Raw genomic sequence first — 27,501 nt, 5'->3', positions numbered from 1 at the left:
TCACAGCTTCAGAACTGTAACTTTTTTCTCAACCGCACACATCTTATCCCTTCATTTTCCACACAATGCACTACCAGAATGCAAAGGCAATAATGAATACTATGCAATGGGAGCTGAAACTCAAAGAGTATGTAAGAAACAAAGGTGTGTCCCCGGCAACGGCGCCAAAAATGTTATGAGCTTCCACACCTCCAAGAGGGAATTCTACACATTCACCTAATGGATGAGCAATAGAACACAACCGTCGTGAGGTACTTACCAATGCTTCGATCTCGAGTCCCTTTAAGCTTTCCAAAAGATGAAAATTAGATTGTGCCAATGCTAAGGAATGAAATGCAAGTTCCTGGCTCAATCAATGGTCCCTTATGTTTTTAATTTTTATGAATTTTTTTGAAAAAAGAAGAAAACACACTAAACCTGCTTCTTCACGTTGGTGTTTTTTGTGATGCTAACTTCAAAATTATCAAAAGTAACCAATGAATCCTTTCCTAAACTACACTCCACAACATTCACAGCTTCAAAATTGAACTTTTTTCTCAACTGCATACATCTTATCCCTTCATTTTCCACACAATGCACTACCAGAATGCAAAGGTAATAATGAATACTATGCAATGGGAGCTGAAACTCAAAGAGTATGTAAAAAAACAAAGGTGTGTCCCCAACAGCGACGCCAAAAATGTTATGAGCTTCCACACCTCCAAGAGAGAACTCTACACATTCACCTAATGGATAAACAATAGAACACAACCGTCATGAGGTACTTACCAATGCTTCAATCTCAAGTCCCTTGAGGCCTCCAAGCTCGCTTGTCAAGCTCCAAACTCCAAGCTCCACCGTCATGAGGTACTTACCAATGCTTCGATCTCGAGTCCCTTGAGGCCTCCAAGCTCGCTTGTCAAGCTCCAAACTCCAAGCTCCACCTCCACACTGTCACCGTGGAGTCGCTCACACCATCACATAGACCAATCACACTCTCTCTCACTGAGTGTGTGAAAGAATCATTGTTAATGATGGTTTAAGTTTCTTCTTAAAGGTGTAGAAAAACCATAGGAAAGAAGGGTGAAAGGTCTTTGTGTAGGCCTAGTAGGTTTTTATTATAGAAGGCCTATGCTTGTAGATTTATTATAGAAGGTCCCTCCTTGTAGAGTTGATAGGAAATACCATAGGAAAGGAGGGTGAAAGGTCTTTGTTTAGGCCTAGTAAGTTGAGTTTATTATAGAAGACCAATGCTTGTAGAGTTGATGGATGTTCTCATCAAAGGTGTTTTTTGTATCTTATGTAGGTTAGTGCACATGCGACTAACTACAAAGAGCAACGCAGGGCCAATAGACACGCGGAGGTGCTACATAGGTGGCTGGGCTGATGGGCAAGTTGCAACACAGGATGGCGGAGATAATGGCGGGCAGACAGCAATGCAGGAGGATGATGGGGAGAATAGGCTTTGAAACCAATTAGCTATGGTGGATCAAAGAGATCCATGGTGTGTGTGTAGAGAGATGAGATGAGATGAGATGAGATGAGATGAGATGTGACAAAGCTCAAGAGAGATTATTGCACGACTCAAATGATAGATTCTATTGATGTGATAGATGTGATGTTCACTCACCAAGTACAATGCTTTGTAGGCTTGCAACCTTATCTTTTGATCCACACAAAGATCACACTGATAAGAGTATGCCACATGGTACACTTCACTTATCCACTCATAAGAGTGTGTTCACACACTACTAGCACAATAACTCTTTTAGGGGCTGTTCACACACACACAAACACATAAATAGAGGTTCACACATACGAGGGGACACACACATGAGACTCAGAATCCCAACAACCCCAGATATGCAGAGTATGCACCAAAGGACAGGTGGAAGATAAGGTACACTACATGCTTAGCTGCCCAGCCTACTATGAGATACGGGGAGGATTCCACTGCCTCTTCTCTGAGGGGTTTGATCCACTCGCATAGGTGATGCAGTTTGATGATCAGAGATGCCTCGGCATATACTTACTGGAGCTTAGACCTCGCAGGAATGCATTACTGAGACAGCATACTGAGAGGCAGGCCCGACATGATACTTCCCACAGGGTCGTTACAAATTTCTTCAATTGTCGTGCATCCTCCACATCACAGCACACCACCCACACTAGCAGTCCGGTCCTCCGCCCTAGAGGGGTCCTCAGTGATAGAGATCAATCTATTTTGTGGGCCTGACGTCCCCAACCCAAAGCATCAGAACCCTCCACCGGACAGACGCAGATCCAGGAGGTTCTTTGATGAAAATACTAGTGTGAAATAAAAATATCGAAAGGGAGGTAGAAGCCCTACTACAGTTTTGAGAACACATCCCTGCAGTACAACCGGCAAGGGTTTTGTGCATGTCCAGCATCTACTAGCATCTACCGTGCTCAACTATGCTTTGAGAGGGAAGCTCTTGGAACTGGTTCATCACTTCACATTTTTGAGGGCTGATGTTCCAAATAACCACAGATAGTGCTCTTGTGTGGAATAAATGTATAGAAAGGGAGGCAGAATCACTGCTACACTTTTGAGAACACTTGCAAGAACGCAAATATTTAGAGTACACGCAAGACATCATTGAGCTATATGCACTGACCTTTTGGAGACTTCTGAGAAGTGTTCCTTGCAAACCCCTGCTGCTGGAGATTCTTGTTGCCCATTGGGGCTGGTTCTGACTTCAAAAAAGACTTAGTGCTCACTGCCTTTTCCAAAAGTTCAAAATGTGCAGCTTCTGTAAACATATTTTTAGGTTGGTTTGGTGGCTTGTTTTTTTTAATATTGGCCAGCCGTGCAGTTGCACTGTTGCTTCGAAGCAGATTTTTGGGCCTGGAAGGCAACAAAAATGAGAACAGCTGATCACCGTCTTTCAACGACCTGGACTTTGATAGACCACAACTTGCATATGCCAGATTACTTGATGACACATCTTGTAGGCTATGGCAGCTTCTCTTTGAATCTAGCTCATGCTGTGTAGGAACGGGTCTGCAGGAAACCGTCCCAGAGGGTACCTTAGCAGTTACAGCATTTGATGTACCTCCTGCTGATATCGGTGGACAAGAAGAAGCCTTCAGGACACCCCCTGTTAGAGTTTCTGTTTTGGTGTCTTCCTCTTCCTGTCTAGAAATGCACTGCTCGTGTTGCCCTTCTGTTGTCCCAACAGATGTTACCCTACATGGAAAGGAAGTCCTTATGTCTTCAGAGCTGGTCGTCAATGAGAGGGTACAAGACTCCCTCCCAGTTTGGACTTCATAAGCTTGTGCAGCATTCACATTTCCCTCGAATCTCTTCTTTTTGCAACCCTCGCAAACCCAATTAGAAGGCACAGCTTCACAGAGGGTCTGCATGCAATATCTGAAGCATATAGAGATGACACATTATACATTTCGGACTACACATAGCTTGGACCAGAAATTCAATACAGATTATAGGTAATAACCATGGGAAGTGAAAAATGCTTACACATGCTCAGGCCTTTCATTGCATTGAGTACAAATAGCAAGGAATTCATTGAATCCAGCAGCCCCACAAATATCACATACTTTCACCTAAAGTAGCACAAAACAAATTTGTAAGCTCCCAAGTGCTGCAAGTCTGGAAAAAACAGAAAGCTACAAAACCTCCTCAACTTCCAAAACAAGTATATATACAAGATGACACCTCCAGCTACAAGAAAGCCTAGCACCTCCAACTGACAATTCAAGCAACACATTGATCCACTGCCTATGGAAATGTAGTGACATGTCTGCACAGCCCTACCAATACATGGTTATTAAAGGTAGAAAATCCTTATTCGAGTCCAGCACAAGAAGCCCAATTTGTAAGGAAAAGGAGCCTTGCACCCCCAACTGACAATATGTAACAACTGCAAGTAGGTGGTTGACAATTTTGTGAGTTGTATTTGGACAGCCAGGTTTGGGGCTGATTTACAAGCGCTACAGGTGCCCGTGCAAGGCATCCATGGATGGGACACCCTTTGGGTGCGCTATTAAAGCATTTGGAATGATTTGTAATTATATTTCTGAGTGTAAAAAGGGTTGTCTGAAGCACACAATCAAGAGCAACCACCTTAGGGTTAATTGGAGGTGATGCAAACAGATCTACAGCAAGGCATTGGGCTGATCACTAGCATCTAACAGCCCCATTAGGGCTGAGATTAGAGATCACCTTTTCAGTAACATTTTGTACTTTTGTGACCTTTTCTTTGCACATAATACAAACAGTGGATTTGGGACTATTTGTGTGCGCTTTGTTTGAGTCCTGCTGCACTCCTCTCTCTCTATTTCTGTAAACCCTAGCACATAGACACAAGTGCTCTAAAACTTCAAGCAACCCATTGATGCACTGCCTATGGAAATACAATGACATGTCCACACAGTCTCTACACACTACGTGGCCATGAAAGGTAGTAAATCCTTGCTGGAGTTCAGCAAGGTAAGTGCCTTTTTTGTGAGAGAGAATAATACTAATAATAATTATTATTATTATTATTATTGAGTGAATCTGATTAGATAGCTTTACATCCTCATAGCATAAGGCCGAATTACGAACCACCTTCAAATACCATATAAACATTCCTTTGGAACATACGTGCACTTCTTAAATTGATACATGTGTACACTTTCGAATCACATGTCAGCACGCATCTTCAAGAACAGTACGCTCTACTTACTCAAGGGAACAACCTCCTGTAGTAGATATATCTCTGGATATGTGATCTTCTGCTTTGCAAACGATGGAGTACACCAATATTACTACTCTTTCAATGTTTTCATTCAAATGTACTCCGGATAAGTCTAATTAGAAGGTGCAAATAGCTCCTGATCATTCCAAGCTTGTAGAGGGAGTTAGAGTGGTGCTATGAGGAATAGCCTTCATACTTAAAATGATTTGGGCTCACTGGCACCACGTCATGCAAAAGATCACAGTAGCCATACCTTATATGATACAACAAATCACAGTCAAGCCTGCAAATGGAGCTTGACCACACATAAGATTTTTCAGCTTCCAAGACTATACCCCTCTAACTCAAAACAAGGATAACATAGGAATAGAGCCTTTTATAAAATAAGGCGTTACAAACATATAAGAGAGAAAACACACACATGTATTATTTAATTCAAATTTCGGGGGACATCCTGGCAAAGAACCCTTGACTCAAACATAACGATTCTTCAAAAAGCCCATCCATCATCCACCAGACACACACACACACACACACACACACATCAGAGAATGTGGCAGTGAAAGCTTTTTCAGGTTTTGAAGTAGAGGTTTCTAGCTTCTCTGGAGCATCTCCAAACTCTTTATCTTCGTCTTCTGCAACTAGGTTGGCATGATATGCTCCTTCTCTTTACCATTTGCTTGTAGCATCTCTCTTCGGTGTGTCCCAGCTTCTTGCAAAATGTGCACTTGACTTCTTTTCCCTTGGGTTTACCCTTCATTTTGGACATGTAGCCCTTCTCTATGTCATGACTTTGCTAGAAGCTTGCTCTCAAAGCCGACGATCCTCATCAATGAGGCTATATAGCCACCATGTCTTCATATGGCATCTATCTAGACACCCATAGTGAAGACAGCACCTCCTTGTACTTTTCCATCTCTTCCAAGCTAGAGAAGAGTATTGCTTTCTTGTCATCTTCATCAATGTTAGCCTTTGAAGTAGATGGTTGATGGAGGAGGAAACCTATGGTATTGAGGTGCTCTTGCAATGTGTGATGTTCTTTCATTTTTAAACCATAATACTTTTGCTTGAGAAACACTTTTGAATTGTTAATCTTGTTCCCGAACAGATTTTTGAGATTGTCCCATACCTAATTGGCGGTTTTGTCAAAGTCGACGTGATGAATGAGACCGATGTGAGTTGGAAATCGACCATTCTTCTCTGTTCAGACTCACTACAGGAGTTGTAGCTGCACCTTCAGCCTTCTCTTCAATGCCATTGACAACACTGTATTCTCCACCTCGCATGAGCAAGAGCCCAACTTTTGTGTGCCATGCCGAGAAATTTGTGCCAAAGAACCTTTCAAAAGAGATGCTACTTCTGTTGAGGTCCATGGTGGTTGGAATCAATGGGCACAGCAGTCGAGGACGAAGCTCAACGGCCTGCAAAGGGCGAGCAGAGGTGGCACAGGGCACGGGCAAGGGAATGCAAGACGGCTATGCCCAGTAGAAGCACAGACGGGTTATACATGCATTTTTGATGCTGATCGGTGAGTTTTCCTGATGTCAGCCTGTTCATATGTGCTGACGGCTTGCTGATTTTAGCATTAAATGCTGTCGACACTTGTCATCGCTTTCACACATGTGGTCTAAGCTGTCCTAGCTGCTGCTGGCCGACGGGCTCTACCACTGGCTGAATGTTGTGCCTAGGCGTTGTAGGGCTGCCAGATGGATGTTTAGGCATCTTGTATGCCCTATTTAGTGACTAGCAAGGGCTCGTAGGTTGGCCTAGAGCCTTTAATCCCTTTGCTAAACATGCTCCTCACACCCACAACAGAGGCCCTAGTGTCTACGTAAAGATAGGAGATGACTACTAACAGTAGGCAGGTGCTTTGTGGAGCAAGCTAAAAAGGACACATGGCTGGTTACTCCCTTTGTACAAAGGGGATAAGGTCTGGACGGTGGACATTGGGTTTTGTCCACCTTGGGACATCAGTGTGTGTGAACACCAGGCTGGTCATAATTTATAAGTGAGTTTTGGTCGCCCAAAACTTAATGAAGTGTGTACACACTCACTTATAAATTAGTGCTAACCCCTAACGCTAGGTTTATGACCAATACTTACCACTTGTCACATGCCACATAACCATGTCAGCAGACAGTTTCACATGCACGGTTCATGGACGGGCCCCTTATCCGGGGTCAAGAAAGCATGAAAACAAAATGCAATTTCAATTGCAAGCAAGCCATAGTCACAGGGGACATGGGGGACGGACCCCTGGGACGGGGGAACGCCGTCCCATAACATGCGGGAACAGAAACGGACAGGGGACGGCTAGAGGACATGTGAGCCCACGATGTAACAAGGGGACGACGATTCGTGTGGGACGGGACGGGACGGTCAGCTGACCATTGCGCAGCGTTGTCCAGTCTGTCGTTGCGCCCTGTAACCGTTGGGCGCCCTGTAGCTGTTGAGTAGCCCTCCCCACTTGGCCCATGGCTATAAGAAGAGTCCCCATTGACGCATGCTATAGGAACCTAGGTCTTCAAGACTCACCTCGCGCCTCCTTGGCACTTGCTCTAGCCTCTTAGCTCTTGCCTCTTGGCACTTGCAACACTCCTCAAGGCTCAAGCAAGGCTCAAGGCTCAAATGGGAAGCTCATTGGCTCAACACTCCTCACTTTCAAGGCTCAAGACTCAAGTGTGTTGGGTATAAAGTCCCAGTTTCGCCTCCAGACCTTGATCATCGCGTAGCTCTTGTCGAGAGCTTCGCGGCCATATATTTACTTGTACATTTGGCCCTCATTTGGGCCTTGTAAAGGCATTCTTTGTATTTGGTCCGCCGGGCGCCCCATAAGTTGGGCGCCCGCCCATACCCTTGTATTACTATAAATACGAGGTCTCCCTTGAGCCTCATCAAGACATTCAAGATATTCTTGAGCATTGTGTGAGTTCTCTCTCTCTCTCTCACTCTCACTCTTCTCTTTCTCCTCTGCACTTCCTTGGCTAAGGCTCTTGTGTGAGTCATTCTCCTCCAACAACTGGTATCAGAGCTATGAAGGGAAGCTGTATGCAGAAGCTATGGAGTTAGAGGTGTCTTCCACCACTTGACTACGGGATCGTCAAACACCTCCCTTCTATCATCAAGATGGTGCGTTTTTTTTTCTAGAGTGCTGCTCTTTTCTTTTTAACGCAGGAGCCTCTTTTGTGGTTTTTCCTTGCTTTCCCTTTCTCCTGCGTTTTCTGCTCCACCCCTGCTGCCCTTCTGCTGCGTTTTTTTTTTTTCCTTTCCCTCTGCTGCCCCCTTGTGCTGCGTTTCTCTCTCCCTCTGCTGCCCCTTGTGCTGCGTTTTTTTTTGCTCTCCATTGCTGCGTTTCTGTGCTGCGTTTTTGGTGCTGCGCTGCTGTAAACAGCAGCGTTTCTGTGGTCTTGTTCTCTGCCTGCTGTACGGCTGCCATCAGCAGCAGCCAACGCTGCTGTCAGCAGCCCCACGACCACCAGCAGCAGCCAACGCTGCAGCCAGCAGCCCCAAGGCCACCAGCAAGCAGTCCGGGCTGCAGCCAGCAGTCCCACGGCCACTAGCAGCAGCCGTCTCTGCCTCCAGCAGACAGGATCTTCGAGCAACACCAAAGACAGCAACTTTCTGCCCCTCGGCGAGTTTACATCGACATCCGGTGATTCTCTTCCGCCGTCACCTTCACTTGAAGTTGTTTCATCAATCTACGAGCATCCTACAGTCAACCCATATCTGGTACATAACATCTTGCTATTACTTACTTTCTGAAGTGTCAGTTTGATAAGTCATGGCGTCTACAAGTGATCTTAAGGGTCTACTAGAGATTAAGAAGTTTGCAGGCACTGGGTTTGATCTTTGGAAGGTGAGGATTCAGAATATCCTCTATCTGCGGGAATGTGATACTGCACTTGAGCAGTTCAAACCCGCTGCTATGACAGATGATGAATGGGGAATCCTGAACAGAAAGGCCGTTGCCTATCTCCAGATGGCTGTTGCTGATGAGGTTCTTGTAGACCTCAAAGGGCTGACAACAGCCTATGCCGTCTGGGAGAAGCTGAGAAGCACCTATGAGATCACCACGCCAGTGAACCAGGTACATCTCATCAGGAAACTCATGAATATGCAACTTGATGATTCTAAGAATGCAGTAGAGCATATTACTACTTTCACAGGGGTGCTTAATCAGATGCAGGATTCTGGATTGCCTGCTTTTGATGATAAGTTGAAAGCTATCTTTTTGCTCACTACTTTGCCTGACTCTTGGGAAACACTTGTGGTGTCACTTGGGACAAATCCCAACCTAACTTTTGATGGAGTCAGGGGTGCTATTCTCAATGAAGATATCCGGAGGAAGACCTCAGAGACTAGCGGTTCTGCAAATGTCTCACGAGGGAGGACGACCAAGCGGGGAAATACTACTACCAATTCAAAGGGTAGAAGCAAGAGCAAGGGCCAGCAGTCTCATGTTACATGCTACCAGTGTGGTCGTAAAGGCCACAAGAAGCCAGATTGCAAATTTTACAAGATGGAGCAAGACCGGAAGAAGAAATCCAGTCATTCAAATGACAAAAAGAAGGAAAAAGAGAGTAATTCCAGCAAAGCAGAAGAGTTCGAAAAGGACAAGAGCAAGGCCAATGTGGCCTCTGGTGTTGTCATAGAGGAACTGTCTGACTCAGATGATGTGCTATGTGTTTTTTCTGCTAATGCACTTGATGTTCATAACTTGCATGTCACAGAACCAGATGTTATTCATGCCTTGATGTATGAATCTGATGTGTTTTCACAGACTTGGATTATTGACACGGGTGCCTCTTTTCATGTAACTCCTATCAAGGAGTGTTTTGCAACTTTCACTGCAGGCTCCCGAGGAAAGGTGTTCTTGGGGAATGATCATGCTTGCAATATTGAAGGTATGGGCACCGTGAATTTGACTTTGCAGGATGGTAGTGAGTTTGTGCTGCCAAATGTGAGGTATGTGCCTGGTTTGAAAACCAGTCTCCTGTCTGTGGGCCAGCTTGATGCCTTGGGATACACGGCCATATTTGGAAATGGCACATGGAAATTGACCAAAGGCACAAGGCTGATTTCAAAAGGATGCAAGAAAGGAACATTATATAGCCTTCATGGTCAGGCTTTGTCTGGTAAGTTTATTGCTTTTGCAGAGGTACGCTCCCACATGGAGCTTTGGCATAAGAGACTTGGCCACATGAGCCAAAAGGGTCTCTCCATTTTGTCCTCTTTGAACAAATTTGATGCAAAAGGAAGCAAGCTTGATTTTTGTAATGATTGCTTGTATGGGAAACAGAATAGGAGTTCTTACTCCTCTCGTGCCTCTCGCAAGGCTGAAAAGTTGGACTTGGTCCACTCTGATGTGTGCAGCATGCCCATTAAATCTAAAGGTGGTTCAAAGTACTTTGTGTCTTTTGTGGATGATCACTCACGAAAAGTATGGATCACTTTGTTGAAATCTAAGGATGATGCTTTTGCTGCATTTCAAAAGTTTTATGCATTTGTTCATACTCAAACAGGAGTGAAGATTAAATGCTTACGCACTGACAATGGGGGTGAGTTTGTTAGTACTAAATTTCAGAAATTTTGTGATGATAATGGCATTAAGAGGGAACTTACACCCCCCTATAGCCCCTCTTCAAATGGTGTGGCTGAAAGGTATAATCGTACACTGTGTGAAAGAATTCGATGCATGCTGTCCACAGCTAATCTCTCTCAGGATTTTTGGGGAGAAGCCTTGAAAACTGCAGTTCATGTTTGCAATCGATCTCCACACACAGCTTTGAAAGGTGGAATCCCTGAGGAGGTTTGGTCTGGCAAACCGTCCTCATATGCCCACTTACGCATCTTTGGTTGTGATGCATATGTGCATATCCGCAAGGAAGACCGGAACAAGCTTGATGCTAAGTCCGAGAAGGGCACCTTCGTTGGCTACGGTGATGAAGGTGAGATGGGCTACCGTGTGTGGTTGCCATCAATCAACAAAGTGGTTCGCAGCCGGGATGTTGTATTTTATGAGGCAAAGCTGCTCCGTAATGTTTGTGCCTCTCATGGTGATCAGAAAAAGGTCAAATTTCAGCAAGGGCAGCCACCCATTGATGCTGAAAATGAGCCCCAGGATGCTTCACAAAGGGCTGAAGATAATGAGTCCGTGATATTTGAGCCAGAAGAGGTTGGACAGCCGCTTCATGCTCCTGGAGGTGTAGGGCAGCAACCCCTATATGCTGAAAATCAGGCTGTTCGTGAGAACCCGCAGCCTTTTGATGCTGAAATTATGATTCCTCCCGATATTGACCCCCAACCAGCCAATGATCATTGGGTACGGAGGTCTACTCGCTTTCGGAAGGAACCTCAGCGTTTTGATCCCTCTTTGCAACATGTTTTGCTTACAGATGAGGGTGAGCCTCTTACTTTCAAAGAGGCTAAGTCTTGTGAACTCCGAAACAAGTGGGAGCATGCTATGCAGGAGGAGATTAAGTCTCTACATGCAAATGACACTTGGGACTTGGTTGAGTTGCCCAAAGGAAGGAAGGCTATTCCTAACAAGTGGGTGTACAAAGTCAAGACAGTTGACGGCCAGCCTAAGTATAAAGCCCGCCTTGTTGCTAAGGGCTATGCTCAGAAGGAAGGGATTGATTTTCAGGAGGTCTTCTCTCCTGTGGTCAAAATGACCACCCTTCGTGTTTTGTTTGCTCTCACTGCTGTTTTGGATTTAGAACTGTATCAGATGGATGTAAAGACAGCTTTCTTACATGGTGATTTAGATGAAGAGCTGTATATGAAGCAGCCTGAAGGCTTTGTCATTCCTGGCAAAGAACATCTGGTTTGTAAGCTGAAGCGTAGTCTCTATGGGCTGAAACAAGCCCCGAGGCAGTGGTACAAAAAGTTTGATGCTTTCATGCTTAACCAAAAGTTTAATCGTAGCCATGCAGATCATTGCTTGTATACTAAAACTGATGCAGATGGCAGCCCAGTGATACTTGTGCTGTATGTTGATGACATGCTTCTTGCAGGGAAGAATAAGAGCATTTTGGAAGCTCTTAAGGACCAGCTGAAGTCAGCTTTTGCTATGAAGGACTTGGGTTCAGCTGAACATATTTTGGGTCTTCGGATTAGACGGGACAGAGCACAGAAGTTGCTTTTCCTCTCACAGGAGAAGTATATCCAGAAAGTCCTTGATAGATTTAACATGGCTGATTCTAAGCCTTTGGGTGCTCCATTGCAGCCCTATGTTAAACTATCCAAGGATGATTGCCCAAAAGATGATGATGCAGCCAGTACTATGCGTGGGATCCCTTATGCTTCTGCTTGTGGATCTCTTATGTATGCTATGGTTGCTACACGGCCAGACATTGCTCATTCAGTGGGAGTAGTCAGTCGTTTTATGTCCAACCCTGGCAAAGCACATTGGGATGCTATAAAGTCTATTTTGAGGTACTTGAAGGGGACACAGAAGAAATGCCTTATGTATGGTAAAGGTCCACTTGAGGTGCAGGGTTATTGTGATTCAGACATGGCAGGTGATTCTGATACCCGCAAGTCTACTAGTGGGTACATCTATACTCTTGCAGGTGGTGCTGTTTCTTGGTGCTCTAGACTCCAGAGGATAGTAGCACTTTCTACTACTGAGGCCGAGTACATCTCCGTCACAGAGGCTTCTAAGGAGGCCATTTGGTTAGCACGCCTTGTCACAGAGTTTGGATTGCCAGAGAGGGCTCCGGTCCTTGGTTGTGATAGCCAGAGTGCCATATACCTGGCTAAGAATGCCATGTTTCATGCTCGTACCAAACACATTGATGTACGGTACCACTTCATCAGACAGGTGCTAGATGATGGTTTGGTCAGTTTGGTCAAGATTGGCACTCATGAGAACCCTGCAGATGCTCTCACCAAAAGTTTGCCAAAAGCACAGCTTGATATGTGTCTACAGCGGGTGGGAGTTACATAGCTTAGAGGAGCTTCACTGGCCCTTTAAGTGGGAGGTTGTTGGGTATAAAGTCCCAGTTTCGCCTCCAGACCTTGATCATCGCGTAGCTCTTGTCGAGAGCTTCGCGGCCATATATTTACTTGTACATTTGGCCCTCATTTGGGCCTTGTAAAGGCATTCTTTGTATTTGGTCCGCCGGGCGCCCCATAAGTTGGGCGCCCGCCCATACCCTTGTATTACTATAAATACGAGGTCTCCCTTGAGCCTCATCAAGACATTCAAGATATTCTTGAGCATTGTGTGAGTTCTCTCTCTCTCTCTCACTCTCACTCTTCTCTTTCTCCTCTGCACTTCCTTGGCTAAGGCTCTTGTGTTTGAGTCATTCTCCTCCAACAACTGGGCATTAGGCAACCCAGCAAGGCTCTAGCTCTCCGCAAGCCTCAAGGCTCAAGTGGCAGTGGGTAAGTTGTAATTTCAAGTTGTCACTTGTAGTCTTGTAGCTCTCCTACACTCACCTCTTGCTCTAGCCTCTCCATTGGCAAGCCTCTCCTACATCTCTCTCCTACACTCACCTCCATTGCTCAAGCCTCTCCTACATCTCTCTCCTACACTCACGGTCTCACCTCCTCTTGCTTTAGCCTCTCCTACACTCACCTCCATTGCTCAAGCCTCCTTGGCACTTGAGTCTTGCCTCCATGGCATCTTCATCGCGACCATCCCCCGCGCCTCGTTCCGGCGACGCCAATACGAATAGAGGAAGGAGGACCGAAGGTTGGTCTTGGTGGGAAGAGGTCAACTCCGATCATCCTGGAAGTGGAGGAGGCTCTCGCCCATGGTCCTGCAAGCTATGTCCATATAGGCGAACGGGTGGGGCGGATAAAGTGAGAGCTCACCTCTTGCATGAGCTCCGTCATGAGGTCCAATTTTGTGATCAGGTCACACCGGAGACGAGGAGGAGGCTTCTTGAATGTGTTGCCGCACATGAGGCCTTGCTTTCAAGGAGGAGAGTGCCGCATGTGGCCATGGATCCCGCAACACTAGTGAGGCCATCCCAAGGTTCGGCATCCTCATGTGCATCCACTTCATCGGCACCCGCCGCAGGCACATCACCCGCCCCACAAGAACGGGCCCCAACACCATCCTTCTCCATGCCGATCGCATCCACACACTCACGCCGACAAAGTACTCTTGAGGGTAGTTGGGACCCCAAGAAGACCCAGACCTAGTTGTGGGCTTTGTTGTTGCTGATGGGGAGGCTCTTCAAACAAAGCAGCCAGAGCGATCATTGAGAGCATGTACCCCAACATCACCGTGTCATTTTGCATGGCACATTGCTTAAATAATCTCTTGAAGGATATTGGGGACTTGCCATGGATCCGGCCTATCATCCAAGTGGGCAGCCAAATAGTGACATTTGTCACAAACCATCAGTTCCTACGCCATGAATTCTCCAAAAAATCTAGCCGTCAGCTCCTCAAATACTCAGATACGAGGTTTGCCTACAACTTCTTGATGCTCCACCGATTGAAAGACTGAAGTGGTGCATTGAGACAGTTGTTCATTAGTGACGAGTTCACTTCTTCACCATTGGCGTCCACTGAGACAAGACAGGAGCTCTATGCAAGGAAAAAGCAGAAAGCCCTGATTTTTGGGAAAAAGTGAAGTGCATTGATGCTATGGTTCAACCTATTGTCCACTTGATGAGGCTTGTGGATGGTATGAAGCCATGCATCGGCAAGGTATATGAGGCTATAGCAGCATGATAGAGAAGCTGAGGGATTTGGAGCTAGATGAGGACAGGTACGAGGAGATCCGTGCCCTATGTGTATGTGGTGGACCCTGAGTTTCAGGGCAAAGGGCAAGAAAGTGACGTAAAGGTGAGCAAGCTATGGAGACTTGTCTTGACTCGACTTGTGCCTGTGACCCAAATGTTAGGCGAAAGATCCGTGACCAGTTGTCCACGTATAGGAGCTTTCAGGGCTCTTATGGAGACAAGGATGCACAGGATAATCGCTTCAAAGTTGGGGCTGCTTTGTGGTGGGAAGATTTTGGTTCGGGTGGACCTGAGCTTCAGCATCTAGCCATCCGCATTCTCAACCAAGCAGTGAGTTCCTCTTGCCTAGAGCAACTTTGGAGCTCATACAGTCACATTGCATCGAAGAAGAGGAACCGTCTTGCGGTGGAACGGGCAAATGATCTAGTCTTTGTGAGTGCAAACTTGCGAATGCTTTGCAAGAGTGCAACTGCAAAGGCTGATGCATTTACCGAGTGGGAGATGTCTCAAGATGATGAGGAGTTGGAGGAGCAAGTGGAGGACATCTCTATGGAGCCTACAGGCATTGCAGGGACCCATGATCGCGAGGCCAGCACTTCACATGCCCCTTGAGGCTTTTTGACATATGTACTACTCTAGTGATAGTCTCTTTTTTGTATGCCACTTACATGGTTAGGGCCTAGGCCTTTGCCCTTGTCTTTTGCTTTAGCCTTTGGCAACTAGGTCCTGGGTGCCTGATCTCCTTTTTTGTAACACCCATTTTTTTGCTAGTATGACTTAATATTGATGCTTTGGAAGTGTAAAAAATCAGTGCCATCGTTTGCTAATGCTGGGTTTGCACAACCTCCCAGTCAAGCCCAGTCAAGTCTTTGCTCGAACTCTCGATAGGCTTTTTCTCTACGGCGCTAGTCTTCCTCATATTTGCGTGTGGCTTCCTTATCCCTTTGTTCCTCCGCACATCTCATTTCTTTCCCTTCTTCAGCTTTTCTTTTTACGTCTTTTACTTTTCTTCTTTGTTCTTCACGTCGATCTTCGTCTTTTCTTCTTTGTTCCTCCATAGTAGTAAGGACCTGTGCCAGATCTAGATCTGAGATGCCTTCTTTGGGCTTCTCTTTTTTGACAGCAAGCTGCATCTTCAGAGAATTTATTTGCTTCATCATTATTCTCAAGAGCTCTTCTGTGCTTGGCGGAAGCATTCTTTCTATTTGGAAGCTTTGTGCCTCCATCACTTCTTGTTGGCTTTCTTCTTGATGTGATTTCTCTCCCGACATGGTGGAGGCCAAGGTATTTTATCCAGACCGTAGTTTTACCATCCACCGGATGCTTTCACTTCTATAGGTAGCCAAGTTGGGTCACCAGCCTGATGCTCTAATACCAATGTTACATGCAATGAGCTTGATCGTGATATCACACAACAAGGCCTTCTTTATACCTTTATGTGGTGAGAATCTTTAGCATCCAATTCAGAGAGTAGAGAGAGAGAAGAGAATGAGAATGTAGAAGACGACACAATATTGGGTCCCAAATACCCACTGAAGGGCCCCCCTTGCAAGCAAGAGTATTTGCTTATATTATTCTTTGGAGAATGTTGGACAATGCTTGAGTGAACCAGCGATATGAATGCCCAACGCAAGGACGAGAAAGACCATACGTCAGCTGAGTATCCACCTAATCCGAGGCTCTGCTTCTCACCACCGATGCAAGTCTAGATAGCTGTAGGATTGCACATATGCTGGCTGAATGTGAAGAGCTTCCTTGATGCCGAGAGAGTCTGGATCTTGACCTGCTTCTGCACTTTCTACTGAATACCTGAATGTTTTGTGCGAGACTGAGGCACGTGTATTTATATGCCTCCAAGGATGCAATCTGTTTTGCCTGAGGAGGCTGTCGGCCAACAAACTTCCCACGACTAGCATCCAGTCGGCTACTGTAAAGCTCTATCGGCTACTGTTATTTCCCAATCGGCTGGTCGGACTCTCTGCTGGCCGACTTGTGGCCAAGCTTGGCCGACTTGTGGTCACGCATGGCCAGCTGTCACCTAAGTCCACCAAAGGGCTGGCCCACTGCCCTAGGTGTATGGCAAGGGTTTGGCTACCCCTTGCAAGGCTAGCCCATATTGGGGCTGCCTTAGGGCTGTCCCCTTCTATATGAAATGATCCTAAAAAAGCCTATTCATGCATATGTCTATGGCTGACATCTAAATGTACTTGTACAATGAATTCCCCAAGTGGGTTAAGAGGACTAACACTTGACTGGCCTCTAAGGCTCAAAGACTGACCTACGTAGCTCGTGCCTCATTGTCCCTGGACTGAAGGCTCACAATGGGGCACGGCGTACGACAAATATTCCTAAAAAAAGGTGCTACTTCTATACAAATGCTACACTAATGATCATGCCAGTGTCGCTGTGTACCAGTGCAGGGTGCACGTGACAAACTTCAATGTATGGCCCTAATGATGAGAGAGTGTGTCATATTGCACCTCAGTGCATGAATGTGACAACATTGGACTTTGATGTTACAATGGGCACCCGACGAATGGCCCAATAAGTACTTGGGATGGCACGACGCATTACATCATACAAAAGGGTTACAATAATGTGCAAAGCGAAGCACGCACGACATTGACGTGTGCGGGACGTGCACGAGGAACCACCCCTTGGTGGTACATTGGTGACTTGTCCTTGGACAAGGGACAAAATGCCTAGTGTTCGGCCTTAGGGCCTCGCATTTGAGTAGGTGTAGTATGTCCACGGCATCCAAGTGTGTGATATAAGTGATATCCTCTCCTGTTTAGCTTGTTGATGGGACATCCCCTCCTCTTTAGCATCACATTGTAGCTTACATGGTACTACATGTGCATGATGTTGAGAAATCTTATCACATGATTAGTCTATACTATATCAACAAGAATAGGAAGAATCAGTGTTAGGACTACTCAATTGTACAATAGAGATGATAGATTGCAAAGCTCTTCCCCACGCTCTCCTTGGAAGAATCAGTGTTAGGACTACTCAACGAGAATAGGAAGAATAGCTGTCAGGACTACTCAATTGTACACTTGTTGCATGCACGGAAGTCCTGCTGTACTGTACTGATCCATAGCCCTAAGCCTGATTAAGAACAAGATGCTAAATAAACATGATTCAGACAAAGGAGAGCGAAGAGAGAGAGAGAGTTGGTGTCAAAGTTTTCTTGTATTTATATGGTACAAAAAGGTGATTGAATGACTTCACATATTCAAAGGTTGTTGGTCTATCCCATAGGGGTGACCTTGCCTTCTACATACTTCTACTAACTTCTAGACTTCTTGATGAATGATGAATGACTGAATGAATGAGATGTTGATGTTGATGTTGATCAAGGATTATGCTATTCATGCTAAAGATTAGCCATTGCATGGGCGTGCACGTGACCCCCCCTCGTGCTAAACTGATGAGACAGGGTGGACACTCTATCATCCTTCCTGTTAGCATTTCATCCCTGTATGCTGCCCATATTTGTTCCCTTTTTATTGCCCTTGATTGTGGACCGGCCACCCTATTTTTCCCCTATTTTCTTGGCATTTTTCCGAGGTCGGGTCCTTGAAAACCAGTCGGCCAGCCCCATACCTATATATAGGTGGGCCCGCCTCTCCCATTCATATGTTCATTAGTGTTGTTGTGTGGTTCATGTGTTGACACACCTGCCCCCTTTTGTATCTTTCACTTATGAGCCTACAAGGTCCCTTGCTCGGGATTGTATTCATTGCAGTATATTCGGCCCTTTGGCTTCATCTCTCTCTCTCTCTCTCTCTCTCTCTCTCTCTGTCTCTCTCTCTCTCTCTCTCTCAGTTCAGCACATTCTAGTGCTCCCTTTGCTTCCACTCTGTGCCCACTCTATCATGGTATCAGCACTCTAGGCTTGTGCGGTTTTTTTTTTGGCCTCATCTACAGCCCTGTTTTTCAGCCTCTCCTTGCTGCGTTTTCTCAGATTTTCTGCTGCTGGTCGGATTTCCTCTTCCTGCCACTTCATCTTTGCAAGCAACAGGTATATCTTCATCAGCATTTTGCACTCTGAGTCCTATGGAAGCTGGTTGGCCGGTTTCTTCAGGACAGCAGCCCCTTCTTGGCTGTGTTTTCTTCTCAAGTGGACACACATCACTTGCAGAGGGGGTCTGGTGCGGCTAGTTGCTAAGATTTGAGCCCGAGTACAGTGATGGCCGCTTCGACTGTGCTTCATATGTTCTCTGAGTCTGCCAAGGTGGATGGTTCCAACTATACCTTGTGGAAGGTGAAGGTGAAGTCGTTCTTGCGTGGAGTGGATCTTTGGGAGTGGCTTGTCACAGGTTGATGCTTGGGAGGCAAATGATTGTTATGTTTTCTCCTTTCTCATGTTGAATTGTCCCGATTCTGTACTCTCCCATGTGCGTATAGTAGATCCGCACATGAAGTTTGGAAGGCCCTTGCAGATCTCTACGAGATTAAGTCTCCAGGATGGATTTTGGCTTTGGAAAAGCAGCTTATGAATCTTTCGGTTTCCGCCTTTCCTTCTTTATTTGCTTTCATCTCACCAAGATGAAAGATTAGGAACCTGAAATCCCGAGGGGCTGTTCGACATAAACTTCCTCCTTTAGCTCCCTATTGAGGAATGCCGACTTGACATCCATCTAAAAGATGGGCCCATGAGAGTGTACAACAAGAGCAAGAACAATCCGTATGGTCGCCATCCGAGCAATCGGTGCAAAGGTATCATCAAAATCCACGCCAACTTTCTAAGAATAGCCTTTGGTCATAAGCTTGGCCTTGTGTTTATCCAAAGTCCCATCCGATTTGTACTTGGTCTTATAGACCCACTTGACATCAATCACCTTCCGCTTTGCCGGTCTAGGAACCCGGTCTAGGAACCAGCTCCCAAGTCTGATTCCGCTCAATAGAGTCCATGGCCCGCTTCCATGGCGGTTGGGAAAGTGCCTCCCCAATATGAGTAGGTTCCGAGTCCCTCTGGATGCATGACATCATTGCATAATTCACGTACAGGTTCTCCTGAGACAATGTCGTGGTACGCAACCGCTCCAATTGATGGGGACCCCCTGCTAAAGGTGAAAGCAACTATGTTACCCCTGAGTCCTGCAATGTCTTGTACAACCAATTGGGAATAAGAGATCAATCTCAAAAGTCAAACCCTTCTCTTGAGATGAAGCCTATTGTAGAGCATCCACCAAAATCTCCTCCTCCTAATCAATGTCAAATGATTCCTTCGCCTAAGTGTTGGAGGACACGCCGGGTCAAGTCAAGGAAGAGGAACAGGAGGGTCCAATGAGGAACCAAGGAGAGGTTGAATTGAATCAGCCCTTGAAGATGAAGAAGCCTCCTTTGCAATGGAAGATGAAGTCTCGTCAACCACCACATCTCTGCTAACGATGATCTTCAAGGTTGCATGATTGTAGAAGCGATAACCTTTGGATTCTGAGTTGTAACCAACCAAAATATGATGCTTGGACTTAGCGTCCAGCTTCCCCTTGTCACCATTAGGTACATGAACAAATGCATCTGATCCAAAAACCCAAAATTGAGAAATTGTGCGTTTTCTACCGAGGTAGGCCTAAAAGGGGGTCTATCCTGGAACAGCAGCAATAGGGGACCGATTAAGAATATAAACAGCAGTAGCAACTGCCTCCGCCCAAAGCTTTTGAGGAAGACTCCGATGTTCCAACATAGTTCAAGCCATCTCAATCATCGTTCGGTTCTTCCGCTCCACCACGCCGTTCTCTGAGTTGGCAAACTCCCGTTGAATGCCATGTAGCTCACAATACTTGTCATGTGCATGCACATGTACATGCTAATCTCAGGACTAATCCTAGAGTGCAGCCAGATAAAGAAGGATTAAGAACCAGATGGAACCAAAATTTTGGAGCATTGATGTGCAAGATATGGCAAGGGATGGACTGGAATGGACATGTGGACCTGTCGGCTGCGTGGAATACAAGATAAGGCTATGTCAGCTGCATCAAACAGGTCAGGTTCTTCATTATTGATGTTAATGTCCAGGCGGCTGGCCGACCAACAGTCAGCCAGATCTCTAGTTGTCCAAAGGCCTATAAAAAAGACACCGATTGCTCATCGTTTTGTTCATTCCACTCCATTTGAGTTGGGCCTAGCCATAGGACTAGGATTAGGGTGTTCTACCTTTTCCAAAAGGCAGCCCATGGTTGCAAGGGATTATGTACCTTTTTGTACCACATGAAATAATGAATTTCCAGCTCTCTCTCTCTCTCTCTCTCTCTCTCTCTCCCCCCCCCCTTCTGTTTGCGTTTTTTGCATCAGCATGTTCTAGATGGTGTTTAGGGCTGAAAGAAGCACCTCAGAGCTTCCGCATGTAACAATACTGGCTAAATTGACGAGAAGTAAACTCGCCGCCTTTGTCTGCTCATAATGTCAAGACAGAGTGTCCCAACTGTTTCTCCACCAAGGTTCTCCATGTTTGGAATCTATCGAAAGTTTCATCTTTGGATTTGAGAAAATAGACCCAGGTATACCGGCTAAAATCATCAACCAAGAGAAAAACATAACTAGCAGAACCAAGAGACGAAGTGTGCATCGGGCTGCACAAATCCGCATGAACCAACTCCAGAGGTCGCCGTGTAGCCTTCTTTGGAAAGGCCTCCCGGTGTTGGTTCCCTTTGAGATAGGAGTGACAAGGGCCCACATGTGTGTCAACATCTGGTAATCCATCCACCAACTGTTCCCAAAAAGCCTTCTGCAAGGCCTCCAAATGAAGATGTCCAAATCTAGCATGCCAAAGATCGCCTATGCGGGATACCTGTGTGAGAGTAAAGAGCCGTGAGTTTGTAGATGCCATTGTTCTCGATGCCTTGCCAAAGTATCTTGTCAGTGAGAGGGTCCCAAATGATCACTGAGTTCTCCATAAATTCCACCTTAGTGCCCAATTTGCAAATCTCATGCACAGAAAGGAGATGAGATCCTAAATCTAGCACATATAGTAGAGTTATCTCCTAGCAACTCTGTTGTTGTCATGTGCATCACAGATGCCATGGACATTCTCAGGGCTACATCCAGAAGAGGCAAACAGATAAAGACCATGAACCAGTAGAAGATGGACATGGAGCAGGACTTGAGCAAATCATGGATCAGAGGGCTGTCGGCTACAAGAAAGAGGATGCTGGTTGCCAGAATAGCTGTCGGCTGACGTCAGCAGAGTGGGCAGCAGCAGGCGCATCAAGAACATGGATGAGATCCAATCGGCTGCATTAAATGGATTTTAATGAACTAGTAACTGGCCGACCAGCAGTCGGCCAGTTCCCCATGTAGTCCAAGGGCTATAAATAGCCCCCCTTGCTCTATGTTTTAGTCATTCAGCCCACTAGGGGTTTGAGTCATTAGGAGTCCTAGTCTAGGGCAGAATCTTGGGTGTTTTACCACCTTTTCAGGAAGGCAGCCAAGGGCTGCAGATATGTACCCTTTTTGTACCATAGTATATACTGAATTTCCAGCACTTCTCACTCTCTCTCTCTACTCTCTCTCTACCTGCGTTTTTGCATCAGATGGTGCGTTTTTGCATCAGAAGGTTTCCAAGAGTGTTTAGGGCTGAAAGAAGACTACCCAAAGCTTCCGCGTGTTACATTGGTATCAGAGCATCAGGCTCAGCCAAGCTAAACACTGATTCAGTCCCAGATGATGGTGTACAGGTCCAAGGTACGGGAAAGTACACGGATTCGAAGCCCAAGGCAAGAACACAGATCGGGAAGAACTCCCAGGAGGTTTGTTGGTGGTGTTCCAGAGTGCCAGATGGGGATGGCAGTTCCGTGAGCCAGATAGGTTCTCAGGTAACGGTCCCAAGGGAGGTTGATCCTCCAAGGGTGATGTGAGAGTGCCAGACTCAGTTCCAGGAATGAAGACCAAGACGGTGTTCAAAGTCAGGGCAGGAATGGATTGTGGACTAGAGGAAGACCAGATGCATAGATCTTCATCAGAGACAGAGTGGTTTGGAGAACAGACCGGATTTTCAGAGAAAAAGGTTTGCCAGGGATGGATGATGACAGAGGGACTTCGGGATAGGATTGGGATGATGACAGTCATCCGAGAGCAGGTTGGATTCCCGTCATCAAGTTTAGCAGAGGGGGATGTCATGTGCATCGCAGATGCCATGGACATTCTCAGGGCTACATCCAGAAGAGGCAAACAGATAAAGACCATGAACCAGTAGAAGATGGACATGGAGCAGGACTTGGAGCAAATCATGGATCAAAGGGCTGTCGGCTACAAGAAAGAGGATGCTGGTTGCCAGAATAGCTGTCGGCTGACGTCAGCAGAGTGGACAGCAGCAGGCGCATCAAGAACATGGATGAGATCCAGTCGGCTGCATTAAATGGATTTTAATGAACTAGTAACTGGCCGACCAGCAGTCGGCCAGTTCCCCATGTAGTCCAAGGGCTATAAATAGCCCCCCTTGCTCTATGTTTTACTCATTCAGCCCACTAGGGGTTTGAGTCATTAGGAGTCCTAGTCTAGGGCAGAATCTTGGGCGTTTTACCACCTTTTTAGGAAGGCAGCAAGGGCTACAGATATGTACCCTTTTTGTACCATAGTATATACTGAATTTCCAGCACTTCTCACTCTCTCTCTCTACTCTCTCTCTACCTGCGTTTTTGCATCAGATGGTGCGTTTTTGCATCAGAAGGTTTCCAAGAGTGTTTAGGGCTGAAAGAAGACTACCCAGAGCTTCCGCGTGTTACAGTTGTGGCGTTGCTTAAATTCATCAAGCCAATCCTTGCGATAAGTCGTCCGCTGTGTGGCATTGCTATCCAAAATCCATTGAGGAGAGTGGGAACAAGAAGGAAGAGCATGCTCACCACTGGAGGGGGAGTCTCGGCCTCAAGATCAATCAAGGTGACGAAAGTTGACTCCACAACTTTGGCGGATGAGCTGGCCCCTTTGTCCGTTGACTTCCCCTCCAAATCCCGCACGCGACTCCGGCATTGCCACCATAAGTGTCCTTGTTTGGAGCAATAATCACAAACCTTCAAGTTGCCAGAAGAATTAGAAGTTGAAGACCCCTTCGGCTTTGAATCCTTGGAGTCCTTGGAGTCTTTAGAGTCCTTAGAAGGAGGTGCCCCACCTTTGCCTTCGTTAGGCTGCCCCCCTCTCTATCCAACAAAAGCCTGGTTATCTTTCTTTGAAGAAGAATCCCTGAATCTGCTCTCCTGATCAAGGACCATAGGCACCAACTCATCCCAAGTAATGATTTATGTCTGTCCTAAGGTAAGAAGTGAAGAATAGAAACTCTCATATTTCGGGGAAGTAGCCGGATGGCCATATCCTCGGTGGAAATCTCCTTCCCGCACCCAAAAATCTCAGATCGCAATGACTCCAATTTGTTGATGTAATCCCACATGGAAGTAGAATCAATGGGTGAAAGCTTCAACATTTGAAGCTCCAGAGAAACTCTCTTCATGGGTGTCTTTCGGACGTAGATGTCGAAGAGCCTCATGTCCATGGGTATCCCATTTTATGTGAGCGATGACTGAGGGTTGAGAGTTGAAAAGAATGAATGACCAAGCACGGGCATTAATCCAATCCCATAGACAGCTTCGTGCGTAAGGGCATCCCTCATATCCTCCTCCTGTGTGGTGTCCGAGTTGGGCCGGAGAACCGGTCGAGTGATGAACTCCAGAAGATCATAAGTCTCCAAGACTGCTTCCACCACACTTGAGAGAAATCCATTTACAACTCATGTACAAGTCAATAGAGCAATAAAAAAAGTCGGTTTGTTCATACTTGGTATTTTCACGTGAGAATATTAAATATGATAATGTGCAAATTAATGCATTAAGTACAAATAGATTGATTTTCCTAGATGCATATTACAATTGTTTTGCTCCTAGTTACCACTTCAAAGGCCAGAGGATCATTGTATAGATGTGATTCCAAGAAGTTCTTGAAACAAACCCCCATACCGAGTGAGTGCTAGAACAATGCAAATCAATGATCTTCATCTTCACTCTATGGCTTGCCAATACTTTTGACACCAAAAAAGAACGTACAACATCTTAAACAAGATTACCATCAAGAATCACTTCTCAATTCTAAAAATTGATGATATTCTTGATAAACTTTATGACTCTTTAATTTTCACCCATATTGAATTGAAGAGTAAGTATCATTAAATTCACATGGTACCACAAGTTGTTCATAAAACTATCATCCCCAATGGAAATGCACACACCCATGGGTCCTTGTGCAGGAGACCAAAACGCACCGCTTTTAGATTACATGAGTATATATGATAGTACCATTTGGCTTCGCAAATGCTCCCACCACTTTTACCAAGATGATGGATCGCATTTTTAGAAGCCATCCGATATTCACAAGTACCTCTAATGTCATTTTCGTATATTCCAAGATGAAAAGAAAGAACTACGCTCACTTGGCCATATTATTTCAAGAGCTTCAAAAACATCAACTCTTCATTCATGGCAAGAAGAGCGAGTTTTTCTTTTCAAAAGTACATTATCCCAATCACATTATATCAAAGGATGCATATGAATAAATCCTACCAAAACTAAATCCATTGAGCAATGCCTCAAGCTAAAATCAATATATAAAGTCATAAGCTTTCTTGGCTTGTGCTTCTACACACAAAAGTCTTCCATTTAAATATGTGGCTTCACCACTCCATAATCTTACAAAGAAGAAAACTACCTTCAAGTGGACAACAATAGAGTCTCATGCCTTTCAAGAGCAACTATTTCAAGTTGAATGTTACGAGTATGGAGATAGGGACTATTGTGAATCGAGAAGGGCATGCCATTAATTACCAGTGCCAAATGCTAGCTTTAGAGCTCTCTTCAGTATCTCAAGACAATCTCTTAAGAGCTAAATTTTTTGTTAAACCGATCATCAAAGCCTTCAATACTTTCTTACACAAAAAAGATATCTGAGAAACATATGAGATGGCTAAATTTTCTATGAATGTTTTGAATTTCAAATTTTACATACCCCAAGGAAGAAGAATGTAGAAGACGATGGATTGCCTAGGAGTCCAGATGTAGCTGTGATTTTTGTTGACATGCAAGATTCTTATTACTTGGATGAAGATTTTGCATGCACATGGAACTGCCATCTCCATCTACCATACAAGATGGAACAGCAAACTTCTCTCACAAGGTAAGAGGAGGATATGACATGATGCAAAACCAACCATGCATTATGAAAAATCTTCAATAGAAAGTCATGCACCTCCATATGCACGACATAGGAGTATTTTGGTCACCACATATACGCTTGAGAGATATTTCTTTTAGGCAAGAATCCAAATAGAATAGAAAACTGTGTTTATGATTGTGTGCCTAGAACTATCCTAGGACATTCATGGAAAGTATAACATACATGCTTTACTTTAGCTTGCAACTATCCTCAAACATTCATGGGAAAGTATCGCAATGGAATTCATCATACATTTACCCATAATATTCTTTTGGAAAAATGCAATATGGACAATTGTAGACGAGTTTAGCAAACAAGCACATTTTATTCCTTACAACAAAACCATACAAGTAGTGTATATGGCTCGAATTTTCTTAGCACGTGTATTCAAGCATCATGAGACACCTAAGGTTATTGTGGGAGATGCATATCCAGAAACCATGAGTTTCTTTTGTGTGTGTGTTTCTTTTTCCCTTCTCCTCTTTTGCTAGAGGAGGGTAATTCACAAGCATGTAATCAAGGGCTACGATGACAAGGCTTGCTGGAAGATGACACTCTTCCAAAAGCAACAAATTCTTGCAAAGTGAAGCCCACCATTTGAAACCAAATGGACTTTACAAGTATTCAACCTTGCAAGAATTGTTGAAATGGAGAGGCCATCTGTGACCTTCCAAAAACAACAAGGGCCAAGCAGGTCATTAACGGGAGACTGAAAATCAGGGTTAATATGGAGAGCTGATGTTTAGAACGTTCAACGTTTAGAAGTTGAGAGAGTATTGGAAGGAAGTTCAATGCTTGATGTGAGCCAGGACATGCTCTCGGTCATATACCTTTGAAAACAGCCATACACATGTATCAGAAGCACCCTAAATGAGGCAAAGTTGATATAGTAGCAATGTCTTCCCTTACTCCAATAAATAGAAAAGCTCAAAGAGGACTGTTAAAGGATGACTGCGGTGCACTTCACAAGTCATCTCCACCAATGGGGGCAGGTCTACTCCCGAAAATCTTCACTGCATGTTCAACTAGGGTACAATAACTAGACATCCTTCACTGTCGAAAGGATACTGTAGACTGACTATACGTGCTCTTAAGAATTGCATTTCGTTATTGATGCCACAGCATTGAGAAGCAAACCAGTCAATTTGCGGCCATGCAAATGCAACCGAACAGACGACCTACACACATACAATTCGAGACAACAAGAGAGTGTGTAGTGCTGTACCAATGTACCTGGCCTCAACACGGCAAAGACCAAGGAAAAACCACAGGAAATATGCCCTGATAGAGAAAAATGCAAAGAAATCTACTTCTTTAGACCGTTGCATGTCGAGAAAATCCCTGATTTCTGTCATTATGAGCGCAAAAAAAAATTAACTAAAAGAAGCATAAAAAAACCTCAAACTCTCTCCCCCCCTCCCCCTCCCCCCCCCTCTCTTTCTTTCTCTCGCTCTCTTTCTCTCTCTCTCGCTCTGGTGTGTGCGCACGGGGAAATGGAGACTTACTTGCAGCGGAGCCGCACAGCCTGCTGCTTTTCCTGTACCCATGGCTATGGCGTTTTGAAGCTCTTCCATTAGGTTTTCGAACTGTATTTCTACAAAGACAGTTTTTCCACTAGGGCTCGAAGAGAAAAACAGAAGGGCAGCTTCTGCCGCTCCCAGCACCTCCTCACTTTTTCGGTACGTTTTGAACACACGAACCCTTTTTCTATTGGCAAGCAACAAGTACCGCTAGAAACACTCCCCCGGGCTTTTTATGAATCACAATCACATCAATAAATCCCAATGGCCCCACCCCACTGGGCTTCATCATAACATTCAGAGAATCCAAATAAAGGTTAATAATTATTACCCTAAAAAATTAGACTAATCATCAAGACTCAAGACTATCAT

At 45.2% G+C, this 27,501-nt stretch overlaps 1 protein-coding gene across 1 annotated transcript in view; it reads right to left on the bottom strand.

The window, feature by feature from the left end:
- LOC147605098 (uncharacterized) overlaps positions 1–27,209 on the bottom strand; it is a 53,914-nt gene extending 26,705 nt beyond the window's left edge. Inside the window, exons 1-4 of the mRNA XM_086794449.1 lie at positions 27,115–27,209; positions 26,835–26,890; positions 3,482–3,567; positions 2,619–3,373 (exon numbers count right to left, since the gene is read on the bottom strand). Coding sequence (XP_086650575.1) covers positions 2,619–3,366 — 748 coding nt within the window. The 5' untranslated portion in view covers positions 3,367–3,373; positions 3,482–3,567; positions 26,835–26,890; positions 27,115–27,209. The remainder of the gene's footprint in view (positions 1–2,618; positions 3,374–3,481; positions 3,568–26,834; positions 26,891–27,114) is intronic.
- Between the last annotated feature and the right edge of the window lie 292 nt (positions 27,210–27,501).

The sequence above is a fragment of the Cibotium barometz genome, chromosome 60 (assembly GCF_041138505.1).
Source record: "Cibotium barometz isolate CiBa-2024 chromosome 60, ASM4113850v1, whole genome shotgun sequence".
In the NCBI taxonomy this organism is placed as follows: Eukaryota; Viridiplantae; Streptophyta; class Polypodiopsida; order Cyatheales; family Cibotiaceae; genus Cibotium; species Cibotium barometz.
This window is presented reverse-complemented; position numbering and strand designations above follow the sequence as displayed.